At 50.5% G+C, this 24,910-nt stretch overlaps 5 protein-coding genes across 5 annotated transcripts; 2 read left to right on the forward strand and 3 right to left on the reverse strand.

The window, feature by feature from the left end:
• Positions 1 to 2,155: 2,155 nt before the first annotated feature.
• On the forward strand, positions 2,156 to 3,772 carry H6S33_001523 (uncharacterized protein; the record flags this gene model as incomplete). The annotated part of the gene is made up of 1 exon (XM_044833311.1): positions 2,156 to 3,772. One exon carries the CDS (start codon positions 2,156 to 2,158, stop codon positions 3,770 to 3,772), a length of 1,617 nt encoding a protein of 538 aa, XP_044693584.1.
• A 4,143-nt stretch (positions 3,773 to 7,915) lies between these two features.
• On the reverse strand, positions 7,916 to 8,895 carry H6S33_001524 (uncharacterized protein; the record flags this gene model as incomplete). Its single annotated transcript, XM_044833312.1, has 2 exons — positions 7,916 to 8,513; positions 8,588 to 8,895. The coding sequence occupies 2 exons, from the start codon at positions 8,893 to 8,895 to the stop codon at positions 7,916 to 7,918; spliced, it is 906 nt and encodes a 301-aa protein (XP_044693585.1).
• A 3,343-nt stretch (positions 8,896 to 12,238) lies between these two features.
• Positions 12,239 to 14,659, reverse strand: H6S33_001525 (uncharacterized protein; the record flags this gene model as incomplete). Its single annotated transcript, XM_044833313.1, has 3 exons — positions 12,239 to 12,302; positions 12,362 to 12,612; positions 12,677 to 14,659. The coding sequence occupies 3 exons, from the start codon at positions 14,657 to 14,659 to the stop codon at positions 12,239 to 12,241; spliced, it is 2,298 nt and encodes a 765-aa protein (XP_044693586.1).
• Positions 14,660 to 18,998: 4,339 nt separating this feature from the next.
• H6S33_001526 (uncharacterized protein) lies at positions 18,999 to 20,576 on the reverse strand (the record flags this gene model as incomplete). Its single annotated transcript, XM_044833314.1, has 4 exons — positions 18,999 to 19,053; positions 19,127 to 19,666; positions 19,729 to 20,099; positions 20,175 to 20,576. The coding sequence occupies 4 exons, from the start codon at positions 20,574 to 20,576 to the stop codon at positions 18,999 to 19,001; spliced, it is 1,368 nt and encodes a 455-aa protein (XP_044693587.1).
• A 2,856-nt stretch (positions 20,577 to 23,432) lies between these two features.
• H6S33_001527 (uncharacterized protein) lies at positions 23,433 to 24,686 on the forward strand (the record flags this gene model as incomplete). Its single annotated transcript, XM_044833315.1, has 1 exon — positions 23,433 to 24,686. One exon carries the CDS (start codon positions 23,433 to 23,435, stop codon positions 24,684 to 24,686), a length of 1,254 nt encoding a protein of 417 aa, XP_044693588.1.
• Between the last annotated feature and the right edge of the window lie 224 nt (positions 24,687 to 24,910).

The following is a 24,910-nucleotide window of genomic DNA, read 5'->3' on the forward strand; positions in this document are numbered from 1 at the left end:
GAGTGGTGAGTGGCATGGGTGGGTTTAATGGGGGTGGGGGGTAGCTAGAGCGGGATGCGCGGTGATTTTATGGTGGCTTTGTGTTTTTGATGCTTTTTTCTTCTTCTTTACCTTCCCCCACCCCTACCCGTTTAAATATACGCCCCCTAGTATACATCATACCCTCATATTCCCTTCTAAGTCGACGGCCGGCATGATAAGATCTGTTTTTTTGATGAAAATGTTTCTTCCCTTTCTGTATCAGACCTGTTACGAGTTGCTCGTTTAGTTTTTTAGTCTTCGTTTCGTCCCCCCCCCCCCCCCCCTCTCTCTGTCGGGGGAGGTCATGGTTGCGCTGTTGTTCTGTTTCTGTTTCTGTTTCTGTTTTTTCTCTGTTCCGTTTGTGTATGTGGAGTTCTGTTCTTTCTGCATGAGAGGGTGAGGCGAGGTGAGCTGTGAGTACGTTCGTCCGAGGTGAACGGAAGAGGAGGACGGAGACGGGGAGAAGGGGGAGGGAGAGGGAGAGGGAGAGGGAGAGGGGGAAGAGCTATATGTACATTAAGATATATCAACATCAACACTAACCGTGCCCTTCTCTTCTCTGTAGATAGACCGAAGCCCCGCCCCGCCCCGCCCCGCTCCGCCCTTGCAGACAAGCCACCATCGCCATGTGCGGCTCTGCACCCGCGATGCGATTCGATGCGGTGTGATGCGGGGGTGGGTGGTGGGTGAGTGATAGGCCATGACGCAACCGTTTGTAATCACAGTAGCAGTAGCGATCGATGACGCTGTAAGGCGGGTTAGTGGAATATGTGTGTAAAAACACGTTTCAACAGCTACGTGGTTAGACTCGGTTAAGTATATGTGTTATTTTCAAGAACCTATAAAGAGCTGCGCGCGGCGCCCACTTGAGCCAACCATCATCATCATCATCATCATCATCACTCTCGTCTTCCTGTATCCGAGCATTTGCAGCAATAGACCTCAGCCTGAAAGTGTCTGTGTTTGCCACAGCATAGCACAGGGTTGTAAGGGGTTGGTTGGGTTGGGCTGGGAGGCGTGCGGGGGTTCTTCCTCCTCCAAGGCCGGGCCGACCATGCCCATCGATGGCATCCATGCCCACCACACATGCACGTGACGGCCCGCATCCAAGGCCAGTCAGCAAGGTTTAGGTTTAGGTTTACAGATGTGATGATGCAGGGCCCTATCTTCCCTCGCCCGAACCAACGCCACATGCGAACAGCAGCAGAAGAAGAAGTTTGCAGTGGGTGGTGGTGGTTGTGGTGGTGGTGTGGTATGCAACGTCCACATGTCATATCATAGAATAGCAAAACGGCACCACCCGCCCGCAAGTTCTCCAACAAACCCAACGCGGGAAGAAAAAATAAAGTGGCATATCGATCATTGACCCCCATGTGGATTGGGTGTGTGGATGAGTCTTGCGCAAGGGTTTTTTTTTTTTTTTTTGCTTTTTGCGTTTGCATGCGTTTTGACCCTTGGTTGGTGCTGGTGCATGTGTTGTTGGTTTGGGAGGGGGTGTCTGCGGAGGGGTGGTGGTGATAGAATGGTAGAGTGGTAGGGTGGTAGGGTGGTAGAGGAGTGACTTGAAGGGAAGTACAACAACAGCAGTGAGATCTTGAAAGCGTGGAAGATGGAGATAAAGAGACCTTACCCTCTCCCCCACTCCTGCCCCTTCCCCTCCCCCTCCCCCTCTTCTCTGATATACCCCACCCATCCCATCTCGCCACCCCTCACACATCAAACTGTCAAACCCTCGCTCACTCGCTCGCTCGCTCGCTTCCTTCCGCAGATCCCAACCCCGGCTGGCTGCAGATACTAACTAAGCGAACAATCCTGACTGACTCAGCTTCCCTTCCCTCGAAGCCACAACAACGCGTCACGTCACAATTGCCGTATTGGGGGGTTGTTGCCATTTCTGTAACACCTCGACACCCCGACCCAACCAGACCGAGTTCTTCTTCTTCTTCGTTCCCCTCGCCCACATCAACCACATCACACATCACACATCACACATCACACTCCTCCACACACCATCCACACCTCCACACCTCCACACCTCCACACCTCGCACCCCAACCACCACAATCATCATCATCATCGCTACCATCAATCTCGTGATATTGAAACATCTACGCACATCGCCTTAGCAAACAAAATGCCCCGCCCAATCCGCACCGTCAAGCCCCCCTCCGCACCAGCCGCGACCGGCAAGACCACAACCACAACCACAGCCACAGCCACAAAGAAGCCCACAAAGGCTACAGCAACCACAACCACAGCTACTACCACTACGAAATCGCGCACAACCCGCTCAGGCACCAAGGACTCGCCCTCCACGCTGCCCACGCCCACCTCCGACGAACCCGTCAAGAAGACCCGCACGACGCGTCGCAGACCCTCCCACGCCCCCGCACCACCCCGCACCACGCGTCGCAAACGCACCACAGAGCCAGAGCCCTCCCTCCCGTCCAGAGAGTCCACGCCCGCGCGCAGCACTGCCTCAGCAGAAATCCAAGTCCCCGCCTCCAGCAATGCGGAGAACCACACCCCCACCTCCACAGCAACACCCACACACTTCCACTCCTCGCCCCCGCCCATGCCCACCACCGCCACAACAGCAACAACGACAAAGCGCCTAATGGTGCTCGAATTCGGCTCCGACGCCGGCTACTCCCCGCCGCCGCCGTCGCGCCCCACGTCCGCGCAGCGCCCACGCCTGCGCGAGCTGCAGCCCCTCTCGCTGGAGCCCCTCGACGCCGTCGCCGACTCGGACGCTGAGACAGAGACGGAGGGCGAGAACCGAGACCCCCGCGCATCGCCCACGCCCAAGCGCGGCCGCAAGGGCGGCTTTGCACCCGTGGAGCTGGAGGACGACGAAGAGCAGCAGGGTGGCAGGGCAGAGATGTTCTATATCCCCGGCGCGGACGACGACGAGGCGTTTACAATCTACTCGGACCCGAAGTCGCCCGTGCGCCTGCCGGCCAACAACAGCGCCAGCGCCAGCGCGGTGTTCGACGACACTATGCGCCCGCCAGAGTCGTCCCCGCCGCCGGCGGCGCAGGGGAGGATGCGGAAGCGCCGCTCGTCCGGCGCCGTGGTCGACAGCGACGACGATGCTGCTGCCGAAGCGGAGGCGGAAGACGAGGCTGAAGCCGCAACAGACCGCAAGGGGAAGCGCAGAAAGGCCGCCGAGAAGGCAAAGGCAGCAAAGACCATGACAACAGCAGACCTGCGCGGCCTGCTGCCGCGGCGGAAGAAGGCGGTTAGGGCGGAGAGGGACGAGTTCGATGTGATCAGCACCTCGGAGGACGCGGTGGAGGACGACGACGACACGGATGAGCTGTCGCGGCCGGCGACGCGGGCGGCGGCGGGGAAGAAGAAGAAGGCTGCTGCGGTAGCCTCGAAGGGGAAGAAGACGGCGGCGGCGGCTGCCGCCGCGGGGAATGTGAAGACGAAGGCGCAGAAGACGACGACGGCGACGACGCTGTCGGGGAGGGTGTCGAAGACGTATGCGCGCAAGTCCATCTCGTCTGAGAAGGAGAACGACTCGCCGAACAGGAATGCGGCGGTTGCGGTTGCGGCGGCGGTCGCGGCGGAGAGTAGTGGGGATGAGACGGTTGTTCCAGGGGGGGTGGCGGGTGGGAGGAGGAGGGCGGCGAGGATGAGGGAGGTTGTGGAGAAGTTTAGGGAGGTGGATAGGTGGGAGATGGAGTTTGAGGATGTGTCGCAGGGGAGTCTAGAGGTGAGTGAGGGGAGTGGTGGGGGGAGGTAGGAGTAAACCTGCGCCTGTTGTGGGTACGCTTTTGTGGTGGACTTTTTTCTTGTCGAGAGGTTTTTTGTCCTTTTTTTTTTTTGTAGGGGTTATGGAGTCCCGTAGCTTTTTTAAGTAACTAACCAACTAGTGGGTCTTTTTCTTCCTTTTCTCTCTCTTCTTCTTTTCTTCTTTACTCTTCTTCTACCTTTTTACGCTGCTTCTTTTACTTCTCTTCTTGTTCTTACCTTTGTTGGGCTGGGTTTTGGCGTGCGCGGTGGGTGGGGGACTGTTTTTTTTTTTTTTTTTTTTTTTTTTTGCTTGCGTATGTGCGTGTATGGATATGGGGGGTGGATTGTGGGAGATAGTAGTGTTGTTACTATTACTATTGCTATTGCTGCTGTTTTTAAGTATTGTGCATGTGTGATGGTGTGGATAATCAGTCGGTCAATATATCAACTACTGGTATGATCGAATTGAATAGTGAGAATATACTCGCTTGCCAAGTATGTATTTGCCCAACCAGCAAAACACCAAAAATCGAGGTTTTCAACAACTCATAAAAAGTCCCATAGTTATTACCAAAACTGCAACGACCAAGTATAGTATAATTTCGATAAGGGAGATTCATGCGTCAAATCCTTGGCCTAATTGAGATACCGGTAAAGGTGGAGAGGAAAGTAATAAAAGGACTTTTAAGACACCCTTCGCCTCGTTCTTTACGGATATGGCCTAAAAGTGGCCTGTAGTCTTTCGGGTATCTAGATAAAGGATGCATAATTTCAGAGGAGATGGGAAAGCTCTCGAGGTTCTGTGTGTTTTGCTGGTTGCGCAAATACATACTTGGTATGCGAGTATATGTGAGTGAGTGAGTGAGTGAGTGAGTGAGAATCCGTGATTGGGTTCGCGAGGAGATATGGCGTGGGATGGGGGTTTGTAAAACGGGGGGATGGGGAACATTGTTTGTTATAGTAGTAGGTATCATTGGTCTGAGTTGGTCGGCGGGTTAAGCCTAGGTCTCGTACCCATCCCCTACGTAGCAGCACCTGGAAGCATGGAAGTAGAGGGGGGGGGGGGGTGGGGACGAGCCTAGGTTAAGCCCAGTCAGATATACTGTGAAAGAAGTGGTTGGACTAGGGGTATGGTGAGCGGCTGTAGACTAAGCTCTCTCAACAGGGGGCCCCCGTAGAGGGATCCTAGCTGGTTCCGCACAGATATCTGTCTGTCTTCTATATACCAGCTACCCATCCATCCATCCATCCATCCATCCATATATCCGTCTAGCCAGCCTGCTGTAGCACTACCACACGCAAACCCGAAGACTACAGCCAGACCCCCCCTCCCGGGCCTCCACCTTCTGGGCGCTGGGTTTCGTATAGTGTGTTATATAGCTATACCACCCGGGCCCCCTCCAGTGATGTATTAATATGGGTATGGAGCATTAGGAGCGGCTTCATAGGTGTGTTTGGACCGAAGACCTACCTAGGCCCTCGAGTTGCGGGCCTAGTTAGAGAGTAGCTTATGTAGGAGAGGGGCAGATAGATGGTGGGCTGTCCCTGCCACTGGGCTGGTGTGTTACTGGCGATATAGCAGACGCTATCTGAGCCCAACTGCGGTAGATTATGGTGGAAGATTTTGTGGGAGCGGAGATTTATATATATATATATATACACCTACAAGCTGGCCACAACCCCCCCCAGCGTAGGTAGCGGTGAGGATGTTGAAGGAGTAGCCCTCAACACCTCTCCTCCACCACCTACATCCTACCGTCCGAGACGCTACACGCCGCTTTATAGGCGGCCGAGTGATATCCTGTGAACCACCCGTTGTTGTGGGTCGGCGTGGTTTGGTGGGGTGGGGTGGGGTGGGTAATGAGGGGAGTACTAGGGCTGGGGCTGGGCGGTATTGATTGGGGGGGAGTCAAGATGTTGTAGTACTGGTAATGAATCAAGAGGGATTGTTCATATTCTAGAATAGCAAAATTGAGGGGAAAATCTCCACAACGGGTACTGATGAACCTACTTATATAATGGATCTAACAGTCTAGATAGTATCATCTTCTTTGTCCTCATCAGGAGGTTTTATACTGCCAGAGTTCTAATTTGTCGGTAATAATCCCCCCCCCCAAAAAAAAAGGTGTCCGGAAGGGACCTAGCTAGAATCTTTGAACGAGTGTTAGACCATGATCCGGAACCGCTCGAGCTCAATTCCTACAGGGAATGCAAAACATAGTTTTTTTTTTTATCCCCGGGGTTCGGGGATTGGACCCTAACTAGAGTACAAACAATTGAAATAAAAAAAAACTATCTACAGGGAAGCCCTATATAGCCCACCATGAATCGCTCCAACCATAGCTTCATCGGCCCCCGTCAAAACATTTAAAACGGAGAAGCCGGTGAATGAGCCAAGGAGGGAGGGCGGGGAGGGGGTGTGTGCTGCTGAGGGGACAGTGCCGGGTGGCGACTAGCTAGCCCCACGCAGAGGGCAGCACCACGAAGTTTGATTATAAAAGAGGTGGGTCGGGAAAAACTTAATTGCAAGTACGTATAAACCTGCCAAGACGAGAATACATAAGCTTTTGACCGCCGACCTACCCTTCCTATTTCTATTTGACCACTTTAATTTGACCTTGGATGAAAAAAATAGTTCGAAATCCTGCTGACCAAAAAAACAGGCCCTGGTACGTAAGTCACACAAGACTTTTATAAGCAGTTGACGGTACATAAGTTACACCATAAAATCCAGTTTTGTGTAGCAGTTGATGCGCTGCACCCGCTCGCTCTCTTCCAATCATTTGTATACTACACACACGGAATGTGGTGATAGTCGAGGGTGTGTATGGTGGCCTTTAGGGGCGATCCTCCATATCATGAAATTGTAAAGCGTCTAGCGCTTAGATGGGATGTGTCAACTACACCCAACCCAACCCAACCCAACCCAAACAACGAACCCAGATCCACCCCCCAGACTCGGACCCAGACCCGACTTCTAACAACCCCCAGAGCCAAAACACCCGCAAACCCAAACCACACACCTCTCCCCACTCCGTACCTCTTCACTTATACACCTACCCAAAACGCCCCGGCCATAATTACAACCCAGCTCCCCAAACTCAGGAGCCACAGCCCAACACTGCACTACACTCAGGTACTGTAGGGTTAGGTTAACTAGCGCGCACCACAAAACCGAGTGACACCCCATGCGTAAACCCCAACCCATTCCCGTGTATTCCAGATACTTGTGCATATCTGTACCACCACAATCCTTCACTTCCCCACTCCATACCCCATATTCTAATCATGCACCCCCACCCAGAGAAAGCTTATCACCCACACACCCTCCCCTCCCCTCCCCTCCCCATCACCAGCGGGCCAATTTCGGGCCGAGGAATTAATCGCGCCCCCTAGCTCCCGGCCCGCATCGTTCCGCCTCGCAGCATGTGAGACATCCATTGCAACAGACAACACCTACGTATGGGAAACTGGTTTTGCTTGGGGGGTATCTAGATGCCATTGCACACATAATATATTTCCCACCCCTTCCTTGCCCTTGCCCTTGCCCTTGGGGGTATATTCGTTACCAGGTAGGTAGGTAGCTAGCCAGCCAAGGGCGGTTGGAGGTGGAGTTAAACCCGGTCTACATGAAGAGACATGAAAAAAGAGATCTCATCCCGTGGATATAATGATAATGAGCCAAACACATAGCCAAAAAAAAAAAAAAAGACGTCAAAATCGTGTAATAAAAAAAAAAAAGAACTCCGTTGATTATTACGCAAGGAAAAGGATGGCAAAGGAATTAAGGAAATTAAGGAAAGAACAGAAACAGAAAACTCCAATAGTGATATTTGTTTTTTAATCCCTGCTGTACGGGCGGGTACTATAGACTGTCTTTCGAGGTAGGTAGGTCCTTTTCGTCCGAATTGAGGACAGCGAGCAGGGAGAAGACGTATCCTGAGAGGTAAGGTAGGAAGGGGAGGTTATTGATGGCGACCGATTATCCAGCCCGACCCAGCCCATCCAGCCAGCCAAGCCGATCCAAGCCGGATGATGAAGACTTCACAGGGAGCCCAGAAACGGCAAAAAACAAAAACACCACCCAGGCCATTAACCCCCCACCGGCAAACCATTCACCCGGCCCTGCCCGTCAGAAGCTCATACCACGCGGTCACGACGTCGCCGCCGCCGACGACGAGTCCGCCCGCTCCTTCCCCTTCTCCTTCTCCTTCTCCTTCTCCCTCGGCGGCTCCTCCCTGTACAGGCCATGCTCCCTCAGGTACTCAATGACCACATTCGGGAGCAAATAATGCACGCTCATGCCCCATCTCAGAAACTGCCTAATCCTCGTACTCGAGATATCATTCGCAATGAGCTGTCTGACGATATGAATATTGCCGACCCAATCGCGCCCCAACTCGTCGCTCCACTCGCGCAGCGGGTCCAGCGCATCCGACACGGCGGAGCCGCTGCGCTCAATCACAAAGATGCCGTAGAGGCCGAGGATGTGGTCGAGGTCCTCCTTGGACCAGACGCCGGGCTGCGACATGGTCTGCAGCAGGTCCGAGCCGCCGAGGAGCATGACGCGCGCGGGCCGGTGCTCGTCGCCGGTGGGGGAGGTGCGGATGCCGCCGAGGACGGTGTTGATCTCGTGGCTGATGTGGTCGAGGACCTTGGCGGTGGGCTGGTAGCTGGACTGCATGGCTTCCCAGGGGTCGACCATGAGCCAGTCGGAGGTCTGTTCGCATGCGAGCTCGCACATCCGGACACTGTAGAAGGGGGGGGGGGTTAGTTAGATGCTATGATACTGTAGGGTTACGGAGGAGGAGGAGGAGGGCCGTACCGGTGCGCGGCGCTGGCAAGACCGGCTTTGTTGTAGTAGTCGCTAACGGGGCTCATGTACCCGCCGACGACCTCATAGACGTCGCTCATGTTCTGTCGGACATGGTCGACGGCCATCTCGAACATGCGCAGGTGCATGTGTGTGATTGGGGAGAAGGAGCCGCAGGCCACGACCACCAGCGGGGTCTTTGAGGGGTCGGTGAGCGTGCGTTGGAGCCGCGCGGCGGGGAAGCTGTAGCTGCTCATGTCGCCGCTGCCAATTGCCGGCAAGGGCGAGGGCGAGGGCGTGGGAATGTCGGAGGTGGTCATTTTTGCGTTGTGGTGGTGGGGGGGGGGGGGGGAGGTTTTTTGCAGGCGGGTGGGTGAGTCAGCTTTTGCTTTGTTTGCGGTGGGTTGGTTGGTCGTAGCGAGCTGGAGCGAGTGACAACGGAATTGGGCCCGGGACGAGGAGAGGGCGGGTGTAGTAACGAGAGATGGAGAGGGAGATCAGGAGGGAGGAGGAGAATAAACAACAGAAGAAGAGGAAGAAGAAGAATCAGAGGTGAGAGTGGGGGGTAAAGAAGAAGAAGAGTGGGAGGAGGAGGGGGAGGGGGAGGGTGAGGGTGAGGGGAGAGGTAAATAGAAGGCGTAGCAGCAGAAGTGTAAGTAACAGTAATAGACAAATAGTAATAGCTACCCGTCGCCGTCCGTGCCCAGGGAAAACCACGCGGAGTTAAAACGCGGATTGAAGGTGGAAAAGCCTAAGGCGAAGTGTGTGAGGCGAGGGGAGGGGGTGGATGGGGGGCGCGATAACGTGCTTTTTCTTACTATTTTCGATTTGCTACTCTTTCCCTCTCTTCAGAGACCTCTTCTTCTTCTTCTTCTTCTAGATACCCCGCGGTTCTTATAAATGCAGCCTTCTCTCTCTTTGCTTTTCCTGCTGTTCTGCACGCATCCTTGCCCCCCCACCCCGGGATGGGTTTGCTTGTTGCATTTCAACTCACACCCGCTTTGTTGTAGACTCTGGATGCAATTGTACGCGTATCGTAGAATCCCAAGCCCCGCCGATCCTGCGATAGCAGAGCATGCAGGCCCGGTACATACTCTACCTCCAGGACCACCATCTTCTTCTCTGAAGATCCCCCCAGTCAGGGCCCAATGCATTCGTAGTAGATCATCCAGCAACAACCACAAAAAAACCTGAACATCTAGCGACATGACATCCATCCTGCATCAAATCTACTCTATTCCAAACCGGGCTTCCAAACCTGATCTGATCTACACACGAACCTAAAACCCGTTCTTCAAACCCTCCCTCCCTCCCTCCCTCCCTCCCTCCCTCCCGCTTACATAATCCATGCATACACCACCACCATCCGATCTCCCCCCAGCAGAAGCAGGGTGAATCCCTGCAGCCCGTCATGTGCTAGCTACATGTATGTAGGGGGACCTTCATGACTCGGCCCTTCCTGTCGACCAAACGGCAAAAATGGGGGGGCGGCCGGAGGGTAGAGTCATAAATTCCCTTTTCGGGGGGGTTCTGGTTAATTGTGGTTGTGGTGGTACTTTACCTACATATACCTACATGTATGTACCTACCAGGGTGTTTGGTTTGTCAATGGCTGGGTCTTGGGAGGTCTTAGAAGACAGAAGGCTGTAGACACGATTCAATTGTGCTTGGAGAACAGTTCAGTGCAATCGGTTGTTAGCAGCGATGTCGGTTGGCTACATGGTTGGCCATGGGTTAGTAGTTGGTGGAGTGGTCGTTTCAGCAGTGCACCGCGGCTGCCAATTGCAACCCGTTGCCAAAAACAAGGCGTGTGTAGTAAACAATTGCAAGACGGTGTGCTGTTATATTATGGGGGCCTCAATTAAACCCGTATCTATCCGGCCTAGAGTAAAGCCCGTCTGCATGTTGGGCCGTCGGAACCCCTAATCTGTGAAATCACTTGAGGGTACATCATGAAATCTCACTCGGTTTCGTCTCTGTAGGTACGGATGCATAACGCATACTCGATTATCTCTTCAGAGCGCTAGGATTTGAGTGCCGTACTATGCACTATATATGACAGTGTCAAGGAAGGCGTGTGGTTCATGGTCTGCTACTACCATGGCGTTAAAAGCTAGCGATCGAGCCCTGAGGAGGCCATCTACATGAAACCGTCACACACACACGTGAACCATAGACCCCAGACCCAGTCCGGCCAGGAACTTGCCTCCAATAGAGTAGTGCTGTTGGCCGTCAGGAGTTGTCGTCGTCGATGCCCTCGTTCATTCCCTACCTAGTACATGAGTAAGTTCACAACCGCGTAGGTACCGAGCGCAGCACACAGTCCCCAGCGCCTCTTAACCATAGCTTTTGCGTGAGGCAAGGGGACCTCATAGCCGGGGGGCACTGAAACCGCTTAGTCGTGAATGAGAGTATCCGTCAAAAGAGGCTAGTTAGCTGGTGGTAGTAGTGACCGAGTGATGGGCTGTGATCCATCACTTCACAAGATACTGCACGTGTCGGCTGGTTCTACGTGGAAGCCATTCTGGGGGGGGAGGGGGGGGGGGGGGTCGGCTGTGGTGTTCTCGGTTCTTTTAGAGGGCCGCGGTTGTTGTAGGGCGGGTGTGGGGGTTTACGGGTGGTGGTGGATCGGGCTGGCTGGGTTTAATTTGTGGTCTGGGTGGTGTTGGCTCCGGTCGTTTTTGAAGTCTATGTCTGGGTCTGGGTCTGGATCTGGGTCTTGGATTTGTTTGGGTGTAGAGTAATTTACACACCCTGTCTAAGCGCTAGACGCGTAGTTGTGTGTTTGACATTGGCGTTTATGTTTAAGGACGGCAAGCAAGCCCAAACACTGAAGCACGAGACATAATTGCACACAAACATTTCGAGCTTACATCAAGCAATTGGCATATGGCCAGATAGAGAACATCTTCCACTTACGCGTCTACTCATAAAAGCCAAGAACAAACCACACGCAGCTTTCAACCCGCCCCCAAGCCAAGCTTCTCAACAAAGGCAAAAGGCCCCCGCCAAGACCACCATAGCCCAGACACCCCCCAATACGTCATCAAGAATCACCTTCCGCCCGATCGACCCGGGATTTCCCGGGGAGGTTTCGGAACAAAAACATGGCGAGTGATCTTTCATGAACCACGTTGCCAAGATATAAGGGAGCAAAAAAAAAAAAAAAAAAAACATAAAAATCCATACCTTAGTTTACATCAAACGTCGCATGTTTAAACATCGCTTTTTTGAGTTATAGTTGAGTTACTTTCTAGTAGTTAACTTAATTACCAACCTGCTGTCCCCCGGTCTTTGCCTACACGTACAACCCCCTCATCCTCCTACTCCTCTTCTTCTTCGCCTACCGATTCGGTTTCTCGATCTCGGTTTTTTTTTTTTTTGACTCCATAGCTCTACGTGCTTGGTAATAAAAAGAATGAAAAGAAAGAAAGAAACGAACGAAATAGAGATAAGGCCCACAAAGTTCCAGTCAAGAGAGAGAAAAAAAGTGAAAAAAAATTGGAAAGAAGGAATGGAAAAAAAGGAAGGCAAGAATAAAACCTCCAGAATCGAAATGATCGAAAAAAAATACATGGGTAAAGTAAAAAGGTAAAAAGAAATAGAGGGGATAATAGTTGGGAAATACATAACACGCCACCACCTCCATACAAGCCTCGTTCATTAAGCCACTCCACTGGCTGCTGCTTTTGACGCAGCCTTACTAATTCTTGCATCAACTCTCTCTCTATGCATCCAAATGTTAGAAAGCAATCCTAGTTTAGAACACAGAACGCGCCAACATACCTATGTCCTCGATTCTTCAAATGCATGAGGAAGTTTTCTACTGTCTTATCTGGTCCGGGGGTGTATAGTTTGCCTGGGCAATCGTGGCATCTGATCCTGGGCATCCACCTGAATTTGACGCCTGCGCCAGCCTGTGTGACCTGCTGGTCGGCTGCATCATACGCAGTTTGTCGCATCATTCCTTCAAAATTATCCTGGCTGTATGATTTTTGAAGCACGGCAAGCGCCTGAGTGAGCCATTCAGGAACCGGCTAGGTATATCACTGTCAGTGTTTATCTTCTAAATGGGATTGAATGTGAGCAGGTGGGATTTACATCGGGGTTTGATGCGTCTGGGCGAGACGGTGTGGCAGGGGTGGTGGCGGCAGCGGGTGTTGCCGACGCAGCTGGAGAGGGAGAGGGCGCCGCAGGTGTTGCAGGGCTTGCAGCTGGCCGAGCGGTAGAAGCATTTGCTGGGGTAGCAGGCGGCATCATCGCTGCAGCGGGTGCCGGAGTTTGCTGCTGCTGCGGGGTAATCGGTTGACGAGCTTGCTGTTGCTGCTGGAAAGCGGCATTGGCAGCAGCGGCTTGTTGTGCGGCCTTCGCCTTATCCCGGCGTTCATTTTCTGCGATGAGCTTCGCAAGCTTATCTTTGTTGATCTTGAGCTTTATAAGTGCACTATCAAGATGCATAGGGACTCCCGGCCGACGAGTCATGGTTGGGTAATGATGGGTATGGACTAGAGAGAGAGGAGTATGATGGTCTCGGTGGAATCCGGAGACTTCTGGGGTTGCTGAGCGGCCGGTTGAGGACCGGAGTGCGTTTTGCGCAGCAATACGCTGACGTTTGGTCATATTGGCATACCCTGGGATTGCCTTCTCAGGGGGAGTCTCCTCCGCATCACTCTCCGAAGAATCGTCGTCGGATTCGCCATCCTTGACTACCTTAGAGGTCATGCTCCTCTTTAGTTCCGAAATTTCTTGTACCGCACCTGGCAAAACACTCGAAACAATCTGGGACCTATGTGTTTTTGGTACTTCCCGGAGATCGGGAAGCTGTGGCCCACCACGACGGTTGACACGACGTTTCCGTCGCTGCTCTCGGGACAGTGATTTTTCAGCACGGTCCATCTCGTTATCAGAAAGCTCGTACAGCATTGGTGTAAAGTGATTTGCGAGTACAGGTTGACGAAAGATGGATGGTAGGGGAGAGGTAAGCATTGCAGAACGAATGTCTTCGTCTTCAATAGGGCGTCCATCAAACGGATGCCCGGTAATGAAAAGCGATTTAGTGAATAATTGAGCTTGTTCACGAATGGAGTGTGCCACAGCTGTTGTGAATTCGCCTGATAACGATAGGTCACGGGTAAGGAGCTGGGCAAATTCCTCAGGGGAATTGAGGGGATTGTTGATATCCCACTCAAACTGATCCACAAGTGTGTGCTGTCCAATTGTGATGTTAAGCTTGATGAGCACCCTCATATCGTCATTCTTGTATGCGGTGTACGGTAGATTTACATCTAACGGATCATCCACAAAGAAGATGTGGGGATGGTAGTCCGTAACCTGATCTCGTATCGAATTCGACACCATGTGCACCAACTGCGGTGTTAATGGCAGATGAAAGTCTTCCACAAGCTGCTCCGCAAACAGTTCCAGCGGTACCGTTCGATCATGCATGTTCCATGTGAATGTATCGCGCAACTTAATTTTATCATAGTCAATGTCCAGCCTGATGGGGACTAATGCTTCAAGCAAGTCGGCTTGAGATTGTAGCTGCGTCCGTGTTAGCCTCAGCTCCCGCGCCTTCCTTGCGCCTGGCCTTTTCCGTTCACACGGGTACAAAATCCGCGCCTTGCCGTTGGTTGATCCGTTCCCATAGCCTTGATATCCGTAACCAAATATCGCACCGGGGTTGTGGACGCGCTCGCGTCGCAGGGACTGATAGTATTCTGCTTCGCGTCGTTTACTACGTATCAGGTCGTGTGACGCTTCTGTCTGCGAGATGAGCGCTGCTGCGTGAAGGTGATCGCGTGTTATGTATTGCTCCAGGTGCAAGGCTGTTGTGCTGGGACGTCTCTTGAGCGACTTGCCCTTCGCTTCTGATGAGGGAGAATCGCGATCATCTTTGACCGCCTTCCCCTTCCCCTTAGGCGCGTCGGAAGATGATTTAACTGTAGTTGGTGAGGATGGAAGGCTTGATGGTGATGAGTTTTGTGAAGGGAGGGAGGAGTCTTTCAGGGACGATGCAGGCAAAGGGGTTTTCTGGCGGATATCATGCTTCGGAGAACCGGGACCCGGAAGAGAAGTATCGGGCATGATGGAGGGGGAAAGAATCGAGGGAGGCCAAGGGGTTTAGGAGGGGTATATGCAAGCGGAGCTAGCAAGTGGGTGTGTGTGTGCGTTTGTGGTGTGTAATGGACCAATCTTGCGAGCTGGGGCGGTAATAGTAGCTGTAGGCCGTGTGAGTGCGTGTCAGTGAGTGAATGAGTGAGCGAGTGTGTATATTAAGGCGTATGTATTTGGCGCGGCGAAAGTCTGTTCACCCACGTTTGAGGATGACTGGGGGCAATATTTGATGGGGGGTGTGATAGGGAATGAGTGTTGAACGACGAGGGAGAGAATGTGTGAGGGGGTATATGAAAACGACAGAAGGGTATCGCAAATAAGGTTCGCCACTACAGTAAGGGGGCTCGGATGGAAAATCGCTGGGTATGATGAACGGGTATGGATAAAATAGATACGACAGGGCAAGACAGAATCATGGAATACGCAAGAAAACCTAATACGTGTGAGGGAAAAAAGATCAGAGAAGGGGCTCGTAGTCCATGCAAGAGAAGCCTTGGAAGCAGCCGATGGAACGCGCCCAACCACACATCACAACTCCGAATAGCCAACAAGAGGCAAGTGAACACAGACAACCGGAACCAGGAAACGACAAACGAGAAGATCAACAGGAACAACCTCAAACTCAGCCAGAGATAATCCGGGGAGAATAAAAGCTTAGCTCGGACAGGGGGGGAATCACAGGAAAAGTCCGGAGGAGGCTGAAATAACTATTGAGGTTTTTCCGGGACGAACGAAGGAATCGGGAATGCGACGCGTGCCGCTAAACTGATCGGAATCTGGATTGACACCCTACTTTTGACTCTTATTGCCTCTTGGGTGGCCCCCTCTTTCCCCAGGTACCCAGCCCAGGTACCGTGCAGTGATGGCGGTGGTGCTTGGTTCCTGCTTTCTTTCTTTCTTTCTTTTCTTTTTTTTCACTCCTCTATTTTTCGCCGACGGCCCACACCGCCTACCTGCAGCTTAGGAAGCCCGTGCTTGCTTGCTTTATGCTTTAGATGAATGGTCGGGGGGGAGGGATTGTAAGTGCTTGTTTGTCCTGATTGTTTCTTCGTTGAGCGTGCGTTCTGAAGAAGGTGCTACATGTACTACTGAAGTGCGGGGGGTTTTGCACGCCAGAGTTGTGGAAAGAGACAACACCTGGGTAGGATAGGTTTGAAGCTGGGTTATTCATTGACCGGGGATCTATTAATCTCGCCACTTGCTAAAAAGTTATCTTTGCTCTTTAGAAGGGCCTACGAACAACCGTCATCAGTGCTGAAATTCAATTTGCAAGGTGGGACATACTTACGGAACGGACAAATCAGTTTGAGCGGTAGCATGGGTCAGCTTGGCTGTCACGTGGCGACCTTGTTGTACTAGTATGCGTGGTTGTGGAAATTCTTTGATACAGTTAGTATTGCCCCTGGAAAGGTGGGATTTTTACAGACCTCATATCCTGATGATCGTACCACATGAATTGAGATTTCTGATAACTATCGGGATGTGTTTCAGTCGTTGATGGAGGTGGGGTTGTGAATGATGGTAAAGAGGTTGGATCAGAATGTTCTTATGTCCGTGGGAACTGTTCCATTTGTGGGCGTTTTCGAATTCTGTGGACCTTCGAAACTCTTAACTTGCATTGAGTAGGTATAGGGGCGTTATCGTAACTTTAATATAACGCCCATGCAAAAATAGGCCTAGAATCCAGTAAAATAACGCGAAAGAAAAACCCTCCATATGCTACACAAAAAGGTCAGTGTGCTTCAGAATAAGCTCATGTAACCCAGTGTTTCAATAGGTACTACATATATGTTACAAACGGAATCCTCAAAAAAGGAATTGGTGTATCATACTGAAGATTATTGCAGAAATGCCAGAGAACCACGGTATTTACCAGAATGACACTGGAAATATTAACACAGATCAGTCTGGCCTCGACGAGTTTTCTTACAACCTCAGTAGTTTGGCGCGGGGGGGGGGGGGGGGGGAGTTTCTTTTGATAATTGAAAATCGTCCATAGTCAACCAAAACACTGTTTGTGATATGCTATGGAAATGAACTTCTAAAATATGAAGGAAAGGATATAGAGGGAGTGTAGTATTCATGGTGAAAGAAAAGTGGATTATTGTGAGGGTAAAGACCTATCGCCTACGTAGTTATTGGTTGACATCGTTGATCATGAAGTCTAGAATAGGAAGCGTGTTCTCGTTTTAAGCTAGCTAGCTAGCGCTCCTAAATTTACTTTTCAGCGTCGTTCCGGTCCCCCATCCTCGCTTCCACTCCATCCGCAGCTCGAGAAACACAAAAACGACTCTTCTTATCCCACAGAATGTGTGTTGAGCTCTCTTAATGGATACATATATGCTCACTTGCCGTAAAGGCATATTTGATCGAAACCTCTAAATCTTAGTAAAGATGAGTGGTGCTGTTTAAGATACATCATAAACTCTGCGCTTGTATCCTCTGCTAATAGTCTAGAATCATCCTTTGGCCGGCTGTGTAGGCCTTCGAGATATCGATACTATTCAGGTTCTCTACTCAGTCGCCTACCACATACCTTATACTTTAGACCTTGATTATGCTCAAATGTTCTTCAACTATATCTTGCCTCTAGTAAGCTCTCAGCCATGAGCATACCTGGAAATTGTGGTCTATCACCGATTTAAAGCTCGCAGGATGGTTATATGGGCCTTTGGAAGTCACCACCAAGACTTTACTTTCAAACCCTAACGAATAACCATTGCTCATTCAGTTTATGTATTTACAAGGCCGCCTCACAACCTGGTAGCTGATCCCAGTTCCAAATCCAAAATCACCGCGGGAAAAGTCGATAATCTACATACATCTAACCTAATCGAGCTTCCCTGGCCTAACTTGTACGAGTGTCAATATTTGGCTAGGAAATCCTTCCACAAAGAAGCTGGAAACACTTCAAAGGGGCATAAGTTCGAGATAGGACAAAAGGGAAGCGGCGGATTGTGATGTTATGAAAGGAGGGAGGTACATTCTTCCCTATCTAGGATATTCTAGAATTCTACCAGTTGGTAAAAAAACAGCTGAGCTAGTGTTCATTCAAGCCATCGTGTTTGGACAAGCTTAAGTTTCACTCATCCTCTCAGCACTTGAGTAAGAATTGAGTTGAGTTTAGAGCCGCGACGGGTGGCCTAGATCTGTCTTTTTTCAGGCTAGGTCAACTATGGGCTTTGAGGGGCAGGGCCCTCGATAGTGGACCCGCAGTGAACATCGGACCAAGCTATGTTACAGCTTTACCGAACTCCTGGTTAATTAGGTGAACCGCATCAGCTATCCTAGCACCAGAAAGAAATTATTTTTGGAAATGTGATGGGCTAGTTCCCATTGGTCAAGTCATTACCACTCGTATGTTAATCGTGGGTCATAGTCAGACTGGTGCATTATGAGCCGGGGTTGATGTTCTGGACTAAGTCTAGGGATAATTTTGATGGACTATATATACCGGGCTTGAGATTCCTCGGAGCTTAGGTCAGCCCACCCCAGTCTTTGCACGTACGGAAGGCTATTCAAGTGGAAATTGCCGTACGTACCCCAGGACAGTGAGTGACAGGCGTTCAATAGTAGGTGTTGAAACTTAGGTGCAACATTGATTTCCGCAAGCTGACTTGGGTAACACAGGCGGTGTCGGCATACTCTCCTCCTTCCCCCGAACCCTGGGGTATTCGAGTCTGAAGCTTCCTGTAGAAGTGTACAAGACTTCGTCACGTGGATAACTGCATGCAGTTATCGTGTAAACAGGGGCACCCAACCTTGGAGTACCGGAGTGTCCAGTAGTTTCCACCAGTTACTACAACACTATAGTGGCGACCGTATAATATCTTCATAGGCTCGGAAGCCATACAGCCATACGCACATCATAACAACAAGGAAGCCATAGATCATGATACCAATAACTAATGAATTATCAATCAATCAATGATTCCAGGTACCAATAACTTATTATGATAATCCGAGTGAGATTTTATGATGCAGTTTCAGAAACTGCTTTTAGGGCCGAAGATTCTTTCAATTTAAGATCAATATTACCGGTCACCTCTCTTTCGAAAACGAACTTTCACAGTCGATTAACAAACCGAAGCCCTCAAATAAAAATCGATAGTATAGTTAGGTAATCCTAGAAGGAGCCTGCCTTCAATCCCAATCAAACTTGGGAAAAATCAGAAATAAAAAAAGGAAAACTGGTAAAACTCCTGCTGGCTACATAATCAAAAGAACCAAAGAAAAATCATCGCTATGCAAACATGGCTATCGTTAGCGGACTAATCCCTACTTTTTTCAACCCCTCCCCAAAGCACCACTACTCGCCACCACTTTCGAGTTCTAGTGGGTTCGGATAGTACCAAGTAGTCACCCTAAAAAAAATCCTGTCAGGACATCCATATTTCCCACCTCACCGTCCAAGGCCTTCTGGGAAGGGTAACTTACGAAATCATGAGGTAAAAAATACAACACAACGCCCCCTCCAGATAATTACTCTTCCCATCTTTGATAAAGTTACCCACCACCAACACCGAAAACACCAATATTACAACCATAAACACCTCAAAATTCAGATCCATCGGCCTACCCGCAATCCACCCAACAACGACGACAATTGGCGCCACAAGCAGTGCTGTCTGTATAGTGCTGCCTAGGATATGGGATAGTGCGAAATCCATCGCATTATCCCAGGCCTCGTCAACAGCGCTGAGATGCTCTGCAGCCTTTTCGACGAGGGGTACGAGGATGAGACCCATGAACGCATCGCTTACGTGACGGTTGCTTACGATCCAATGGATTTGCTCAACCATGAAGATAGAGTGGAGGCAGACGAGAGTCAGAGAAAAGAGAACGAAGAGCAAAGACTCGGTGATAGTGAGTTTAGCACGGTTTACATTGTCACGTCGGTCCTTGTTGGCCTGGTCTGCATGGTAGAGGTCGTGGTCGAATAGATGATGGTGTGTGTGGAGTTGGAAGAAAAGGTATCTGAGAATCAAATTAGTATCATGCTAACAATTCAAGAGCAGGAAGAGATGGCTATATCATACAGAGCGTAAGCAGCAAATAACAAAATTGACATGTATCTCGAAACACTCAAGATCCTATCCGTCAGGTCTGCAGCTGTTGTCCTATTTAGTCCACTAAGGCCTTCATAGAACGCTGCTGGCAGCGTCAATGCCGCAACAGATAGCAGTAATAACCCTCCTCCAGTCTCTGCAAGCACATCTCCAAACTCTTGTGCCTTTGTCCTGATCCCACCAACGACAAAACAGAGTCCCGTACACAGCAACAGATTTGCTAGCATAGACCCAAGAAGTGCAGCCTGGATCACCTTGTATTGGCCCTTGAATAACAATAGGATGCACAGTATTATCTCAACTACTGATGCAACCGTCACTTGTATTACTACTCCCAAGACCTATCACCAATTAATTAATACAATTAGTCCAACTCATAACCAATTGCAACCACGCCAAAGCCAAGAATGTCTTACCCTGGGAATCTTTCGTGCCAACCCCGCACTAGAAAATGCCAATAGATTTGCCGTGGGAATCATGGCAACATAATTCGTTATAAATACCCACAAATGCCACTCTGGCCTCACGAAATGAAGAGCCAACCCAATAGGGACAAAGGGCCATAAAACGTTCGTGCACGCCCCGAGGAAACAACCACTTTTCGCAGCAATAGACAAGGCCTGAATCGGGTGGAATCCACGGCGCTTCGTGCGCTCGAGCTCTGGGTCAGGGATGGCAGCGACTTGCTCTTTAGACCTTGGGGCCCGCCGGGAAGAGGAACCAGGGAGGTCTCCGTACTCGTCCGTCTGCGGCGGCATAGGGTCTGAATAGAAATTACCGGGGCGGTTTTGAGACTGGTGATGGGAGTAGTTCGACATTTTTTTATATGGTTATTGGGGCAAAATATGGGAAGAAGGAATTAGTATTCCGACTAACTGAAGAAGAAGGACTTCACAGAAAGTTGAGGAGAAGAAAGTCCAGATAGACGTCAGTTTATAAGAGATTGGCCCACCAGCTACCATGGAAGGTACCGAAGCAAAGATAGACGTGTCCCAGTGCCGGGATTACCACCATAACTGGATATGGGTCCTAGCTTTCGTCATGGCAGTGCTTGTTTTACACTCCTTTCTCCATGCAGCACACCCACCCATGCTGCCGCGAATCTTCTGCGCATGTTTGAGATACGACGGGGCTGTAAAAAGCTTGAAAACCGCACCCTACGTAGGAAGGATTTACTGGTTGTCTCACTTTTCTTTTCTCACCCGGAATGATGGCAGTATTGGGATTGGAGTGACTTTTCGATGCTTGTTCCTTGGATCAGTCGAGAAGTCTTGTTGTTGTCGCGCCTGGAGCACAGTGACTTGGCACTTTATGAGGTCATCGGGTCATGTCACGCTTGCATACTGCGTGACAATGCATATCGATACGAGGAAGGTTCATTGCTAAGAAACCCTGGGACATGATTAAGGGGGAGATCTCCATGGATTGTGAAAAACGGGTATCAAGGTTAATCTGACAGCTGCCAAGTTTTTGCCATGTTTTTTCTGGGCGTGGAATCCTAGCGCGAGTGATAATTCGTGCTTGGAATTTGAAGGTTGCTCACAGTCGTTCACAGGTGAAGGGGTGGGCACTGGGGGTTGACGGACAGGGATTCTAAGCATGGTGAGAAATAGCTAAGCTTTAGGTCAGATCCATTTTTAATGCTTATTATTCGTTAAAACCCCTCTCCGCCAACACCAGTGTCCGTCTTCATGACCACCCCGTGGACGACCGTATTGAAGTCTTTGGCGAGATCAACTAGGAAAGATTCTTCGCAGATCAGGACCTACTCTGGAAAGATTTCCCAATGACAATGTGAGATCCGAACTATAAATGCAAATGCAGACGAACCCGAGAAAACTAGAGCAAACACAGCCCGACTGATCTATCTGCAGATAGATACATTTATCCCAACATATGTCTCATCTTTTGTGACCTCCACGACTCTACTTTCGATACCTATTTTTTTTTTTTTGTGCTACAGGCACCTTTAAAACTGCTCATCCATTTGAGACCATGCGCACGCGTGGCCATTCTAAGACCGGCTCAGAACATTGGTTCAATAGTCACATTCAACGGTTGAGTAATTATTATTATAGGGTGGGCAAATATAGGTATACGCAATCCATTGAGGGATTACCTAGGCGCCAATGGCTGTGCTCGTGTAAAGGTTGTCAATTGGGGGAGAACTGGATATAATAACTTTATTTATTGTACCAGCTCCCTTACGTAAATAAGCTGAGGAGGGTTGAAAATTAGAAAAAACCGCGGGGTGTCCTGGAACAAAAGAATGTATGTACAACGCTAGCCAGCTAAGCTTTAGCCCTGTCTGGGCCTTTCTCCGAATCTTCAGGTGCGTGGAGTAGTAGTCGCCATTTTCGTTTCCAGTGTTTGACGGTTGGTGCATTATGCACGCAACTAGCAGTGCCTCAAGATAAGGAGACATACGAGCAGGGGTCCTTAGGTAGCCAAGGCGTCTCTAGCGATTCCTATTTGTTCACTAGAGGCCCCATGCTCGCCTTCGCCCACTAAGAATTGGGTTTAGACCTTTAGTCGGTAGCATCCCTGTAGCCTAGTTCTATATATTTGAACCACATAGCAACTTAAGTTGTGAATAAGTATTTCATGAAAGGTCGCAAGTGCATACAAGTACCTTTACAGCTGGTCTCATAATACTAGGCTCAATTAATTTTCACGCACACGCAGCGCGATTCTTTAAATCCTAAAATACATGAATAGCCTGCTTATGAAAGATTGCCTGACAAGATAACTTTAATTGCCCGGATAGGCTAGCTATCTTTCGAGAATCATACGGTCAGTGAGAAAATCTCTTAGGCCTAGCAGTTACCCGAACTTACCTCTGATCATTTTACGTAGAAGCCAGAGAGACGCCAGAGAAAATCCTGACTCAGGAATAATGGTGCCAGACGAAGGGTTATTTATATAACATGCCCTGCCCACACTCCATCCTTCAAATTCTAGATATAGGCGATATTTGTATAATATAATTTAGCTGTATCACGCGCAGTACAGTTCCCAGCCTTGCTCGAACTGTGTTATATGGTTCCGCAACTGGTCTATTGTCGATCGAACAATTCTTTATTACACCACGTGCAGAACCGATAGTATCGTATCGTTAACTCATGGCCTGCAAAAACTTTAAATAGACGCGCTGAGTGTTCTGTAAATAACTTTGAGGGTAGTTGGCTAGAGGCTATGATGGGAATTGCAGTTTTGAATACACTTAATTCAAGTCTTAAGACCATCCAGCGTAGCTTCCTTCACACGAGATTGTTATACAGATAGAATGTCTAATCCAGCGTCTAATCAAGATGCCCAGAACGCATGTTGAAAGTCTGGGCAGCTGAAGTCGATTCCCGCGGTCCACAACCTTCTCGCCAAATCAACGGCGGCCATAGATGATCACTAGCTTGAAGATATGTGAGGCGAGACATTATCAAAAACCTGTTTTAAATGTGTGTGACTGGAGGCGTCCAATTAGAAACCTAAACATTCCCTCGCGAGTTCAAATCAAGTATAGATACATACTTATCTGCTCCGCTCAATGAGGATTTCCGCGGCCTGGGGAACATTATCTAATCTTGTACTTGTATTTAAGCACTCATTATCCTACAAACGCTCCCATCGTCGTCAGTAGCGTATTCAAGCCTACATACATATCCCAATTAACCAAAATGTTCAACCAATTCCTACGTCAATGGGGGATCCTCCCGTCCACAAACTTCAACATTCACTCCTGCCCCTCTCTCAGCGGCAAAACCGCCATCATTACCGGCGGCAGCGACGGTATCGGTGCCGACATCGTCAAACACCTTCTCCTCAACGACATTGCGCAAGTCCTCGTCCTCGCCCGCAACGAGACAAAGTTCCAAAACAGCCTGACAAAAGTCTGGCGGCCCGCGCTGTCCGCCACCCCGGAGCGCATCGACCGCGTCCGCTTCATCCCCTGCGACACCGCCGACCTCGCCGCAATCGACCGCACTGGAAAGGACATCCTCTCAACCCTCACCCGCCTCGACTTCCTCTTCCTCAATGCGGGGAGGTCGTTCGATCCGGACTACCGCCTCTCGTATGGCGTCGATATCACGTTCGCCACAAACCACATGGGCCATTTCCACCTCACGCAGTTGCTCACGCCGCTTCTGGTTGCATCCGCACCTTCGCGTGTGATTGTGACGTCATCCTCACTCCATATGGTCGTCGCCAGTAAGTTCAGCTTCGATGAGCTCGTGTCGCCGACGCCGCCTACGTCGCAGGGCCCTGCGTGGGACAGCTGGTACCGCTATGGGCGCAGTAAGCTCGCGAATATATTGTTCACGCGGGCGCTAGCGCAGCATCTGCCGGAGGGGGTGGTGCCGAACTCGTTTTTCCCGGGAAGTGTGCCGACGGAGGCGAGCGCGGGGTGGAAGTATCTTATAGGGGAGTTTGGCGGTAGCATGGTGACACTGTTGTTGAAGCTGGTGGGGCAGACGCCGGAGCAGGGGGCGGCGACGGCGATGTATTTGGCCGTGGGGGATGTGGAAGAGGTTGGGAGGGGGAATTATTTTGTGCCCGTGGCGGTGAAGGAGAAGACTAGTTTGTTGGCGGCAGATAAGGAATGGGCGGAGGAGCTGTGGGTGTGGAGTGCGGAGATGGTGGAGAGGGCCTTGAGCGCCGGTAAGGGCGAGGGTGCGAGTGGGATCGAGGGTGCGGGTGCGAACGAGGGTGCGGGTGCGAACGAGGGTGCGGGTGCGAACGAGGGTGCGGGTGCGAACGAGGGTGCGGGTGCGAACGAGGGTGCGAGTGTGAACGAGGATGCGAGTGTGATCGAGGGTGCGAGTGTGATCGAGGGTGCGAGTGTGAACGAGGGTGCGAGTGTGAGCGAGGGTGCGAGTGTGAATATTCCAAGTGAGTTGTTGGCACATCCGGTGTGTCTTCCCCCTGCGTAGGTCGGACGGTCTGTACTTTTTTTCTTTTTTCCTCTGTTCTCTGCTGGGTTTTGGTTTTTGTTAGTTCTATTAATACGCGTAGTTTACTTTTTGGGAGGGAGGTCACGAACACTCAAGTCTGGCTATTGGGCCCTGAAACATGCTCATCTATATATAATATATCGTAATTCTTATCTTTGTAGTTCTGAGAGTTGGCTACCCCAAAAAAAACACCCCAACGCATC

Source organism: Morchella sextelata (genome assembly GCF_020137385.1).
Source record: "Morchella sextelata strain SCLS chromosome Unknown scls_11, whole genome shotgun sequence".
Taxonomy (NCBI): Eukaryota; Fungi; Ascomycota; class Pezizomycetes; order Pezizales; family Morchellaceae; genus Morchella; species Morchella sextelata.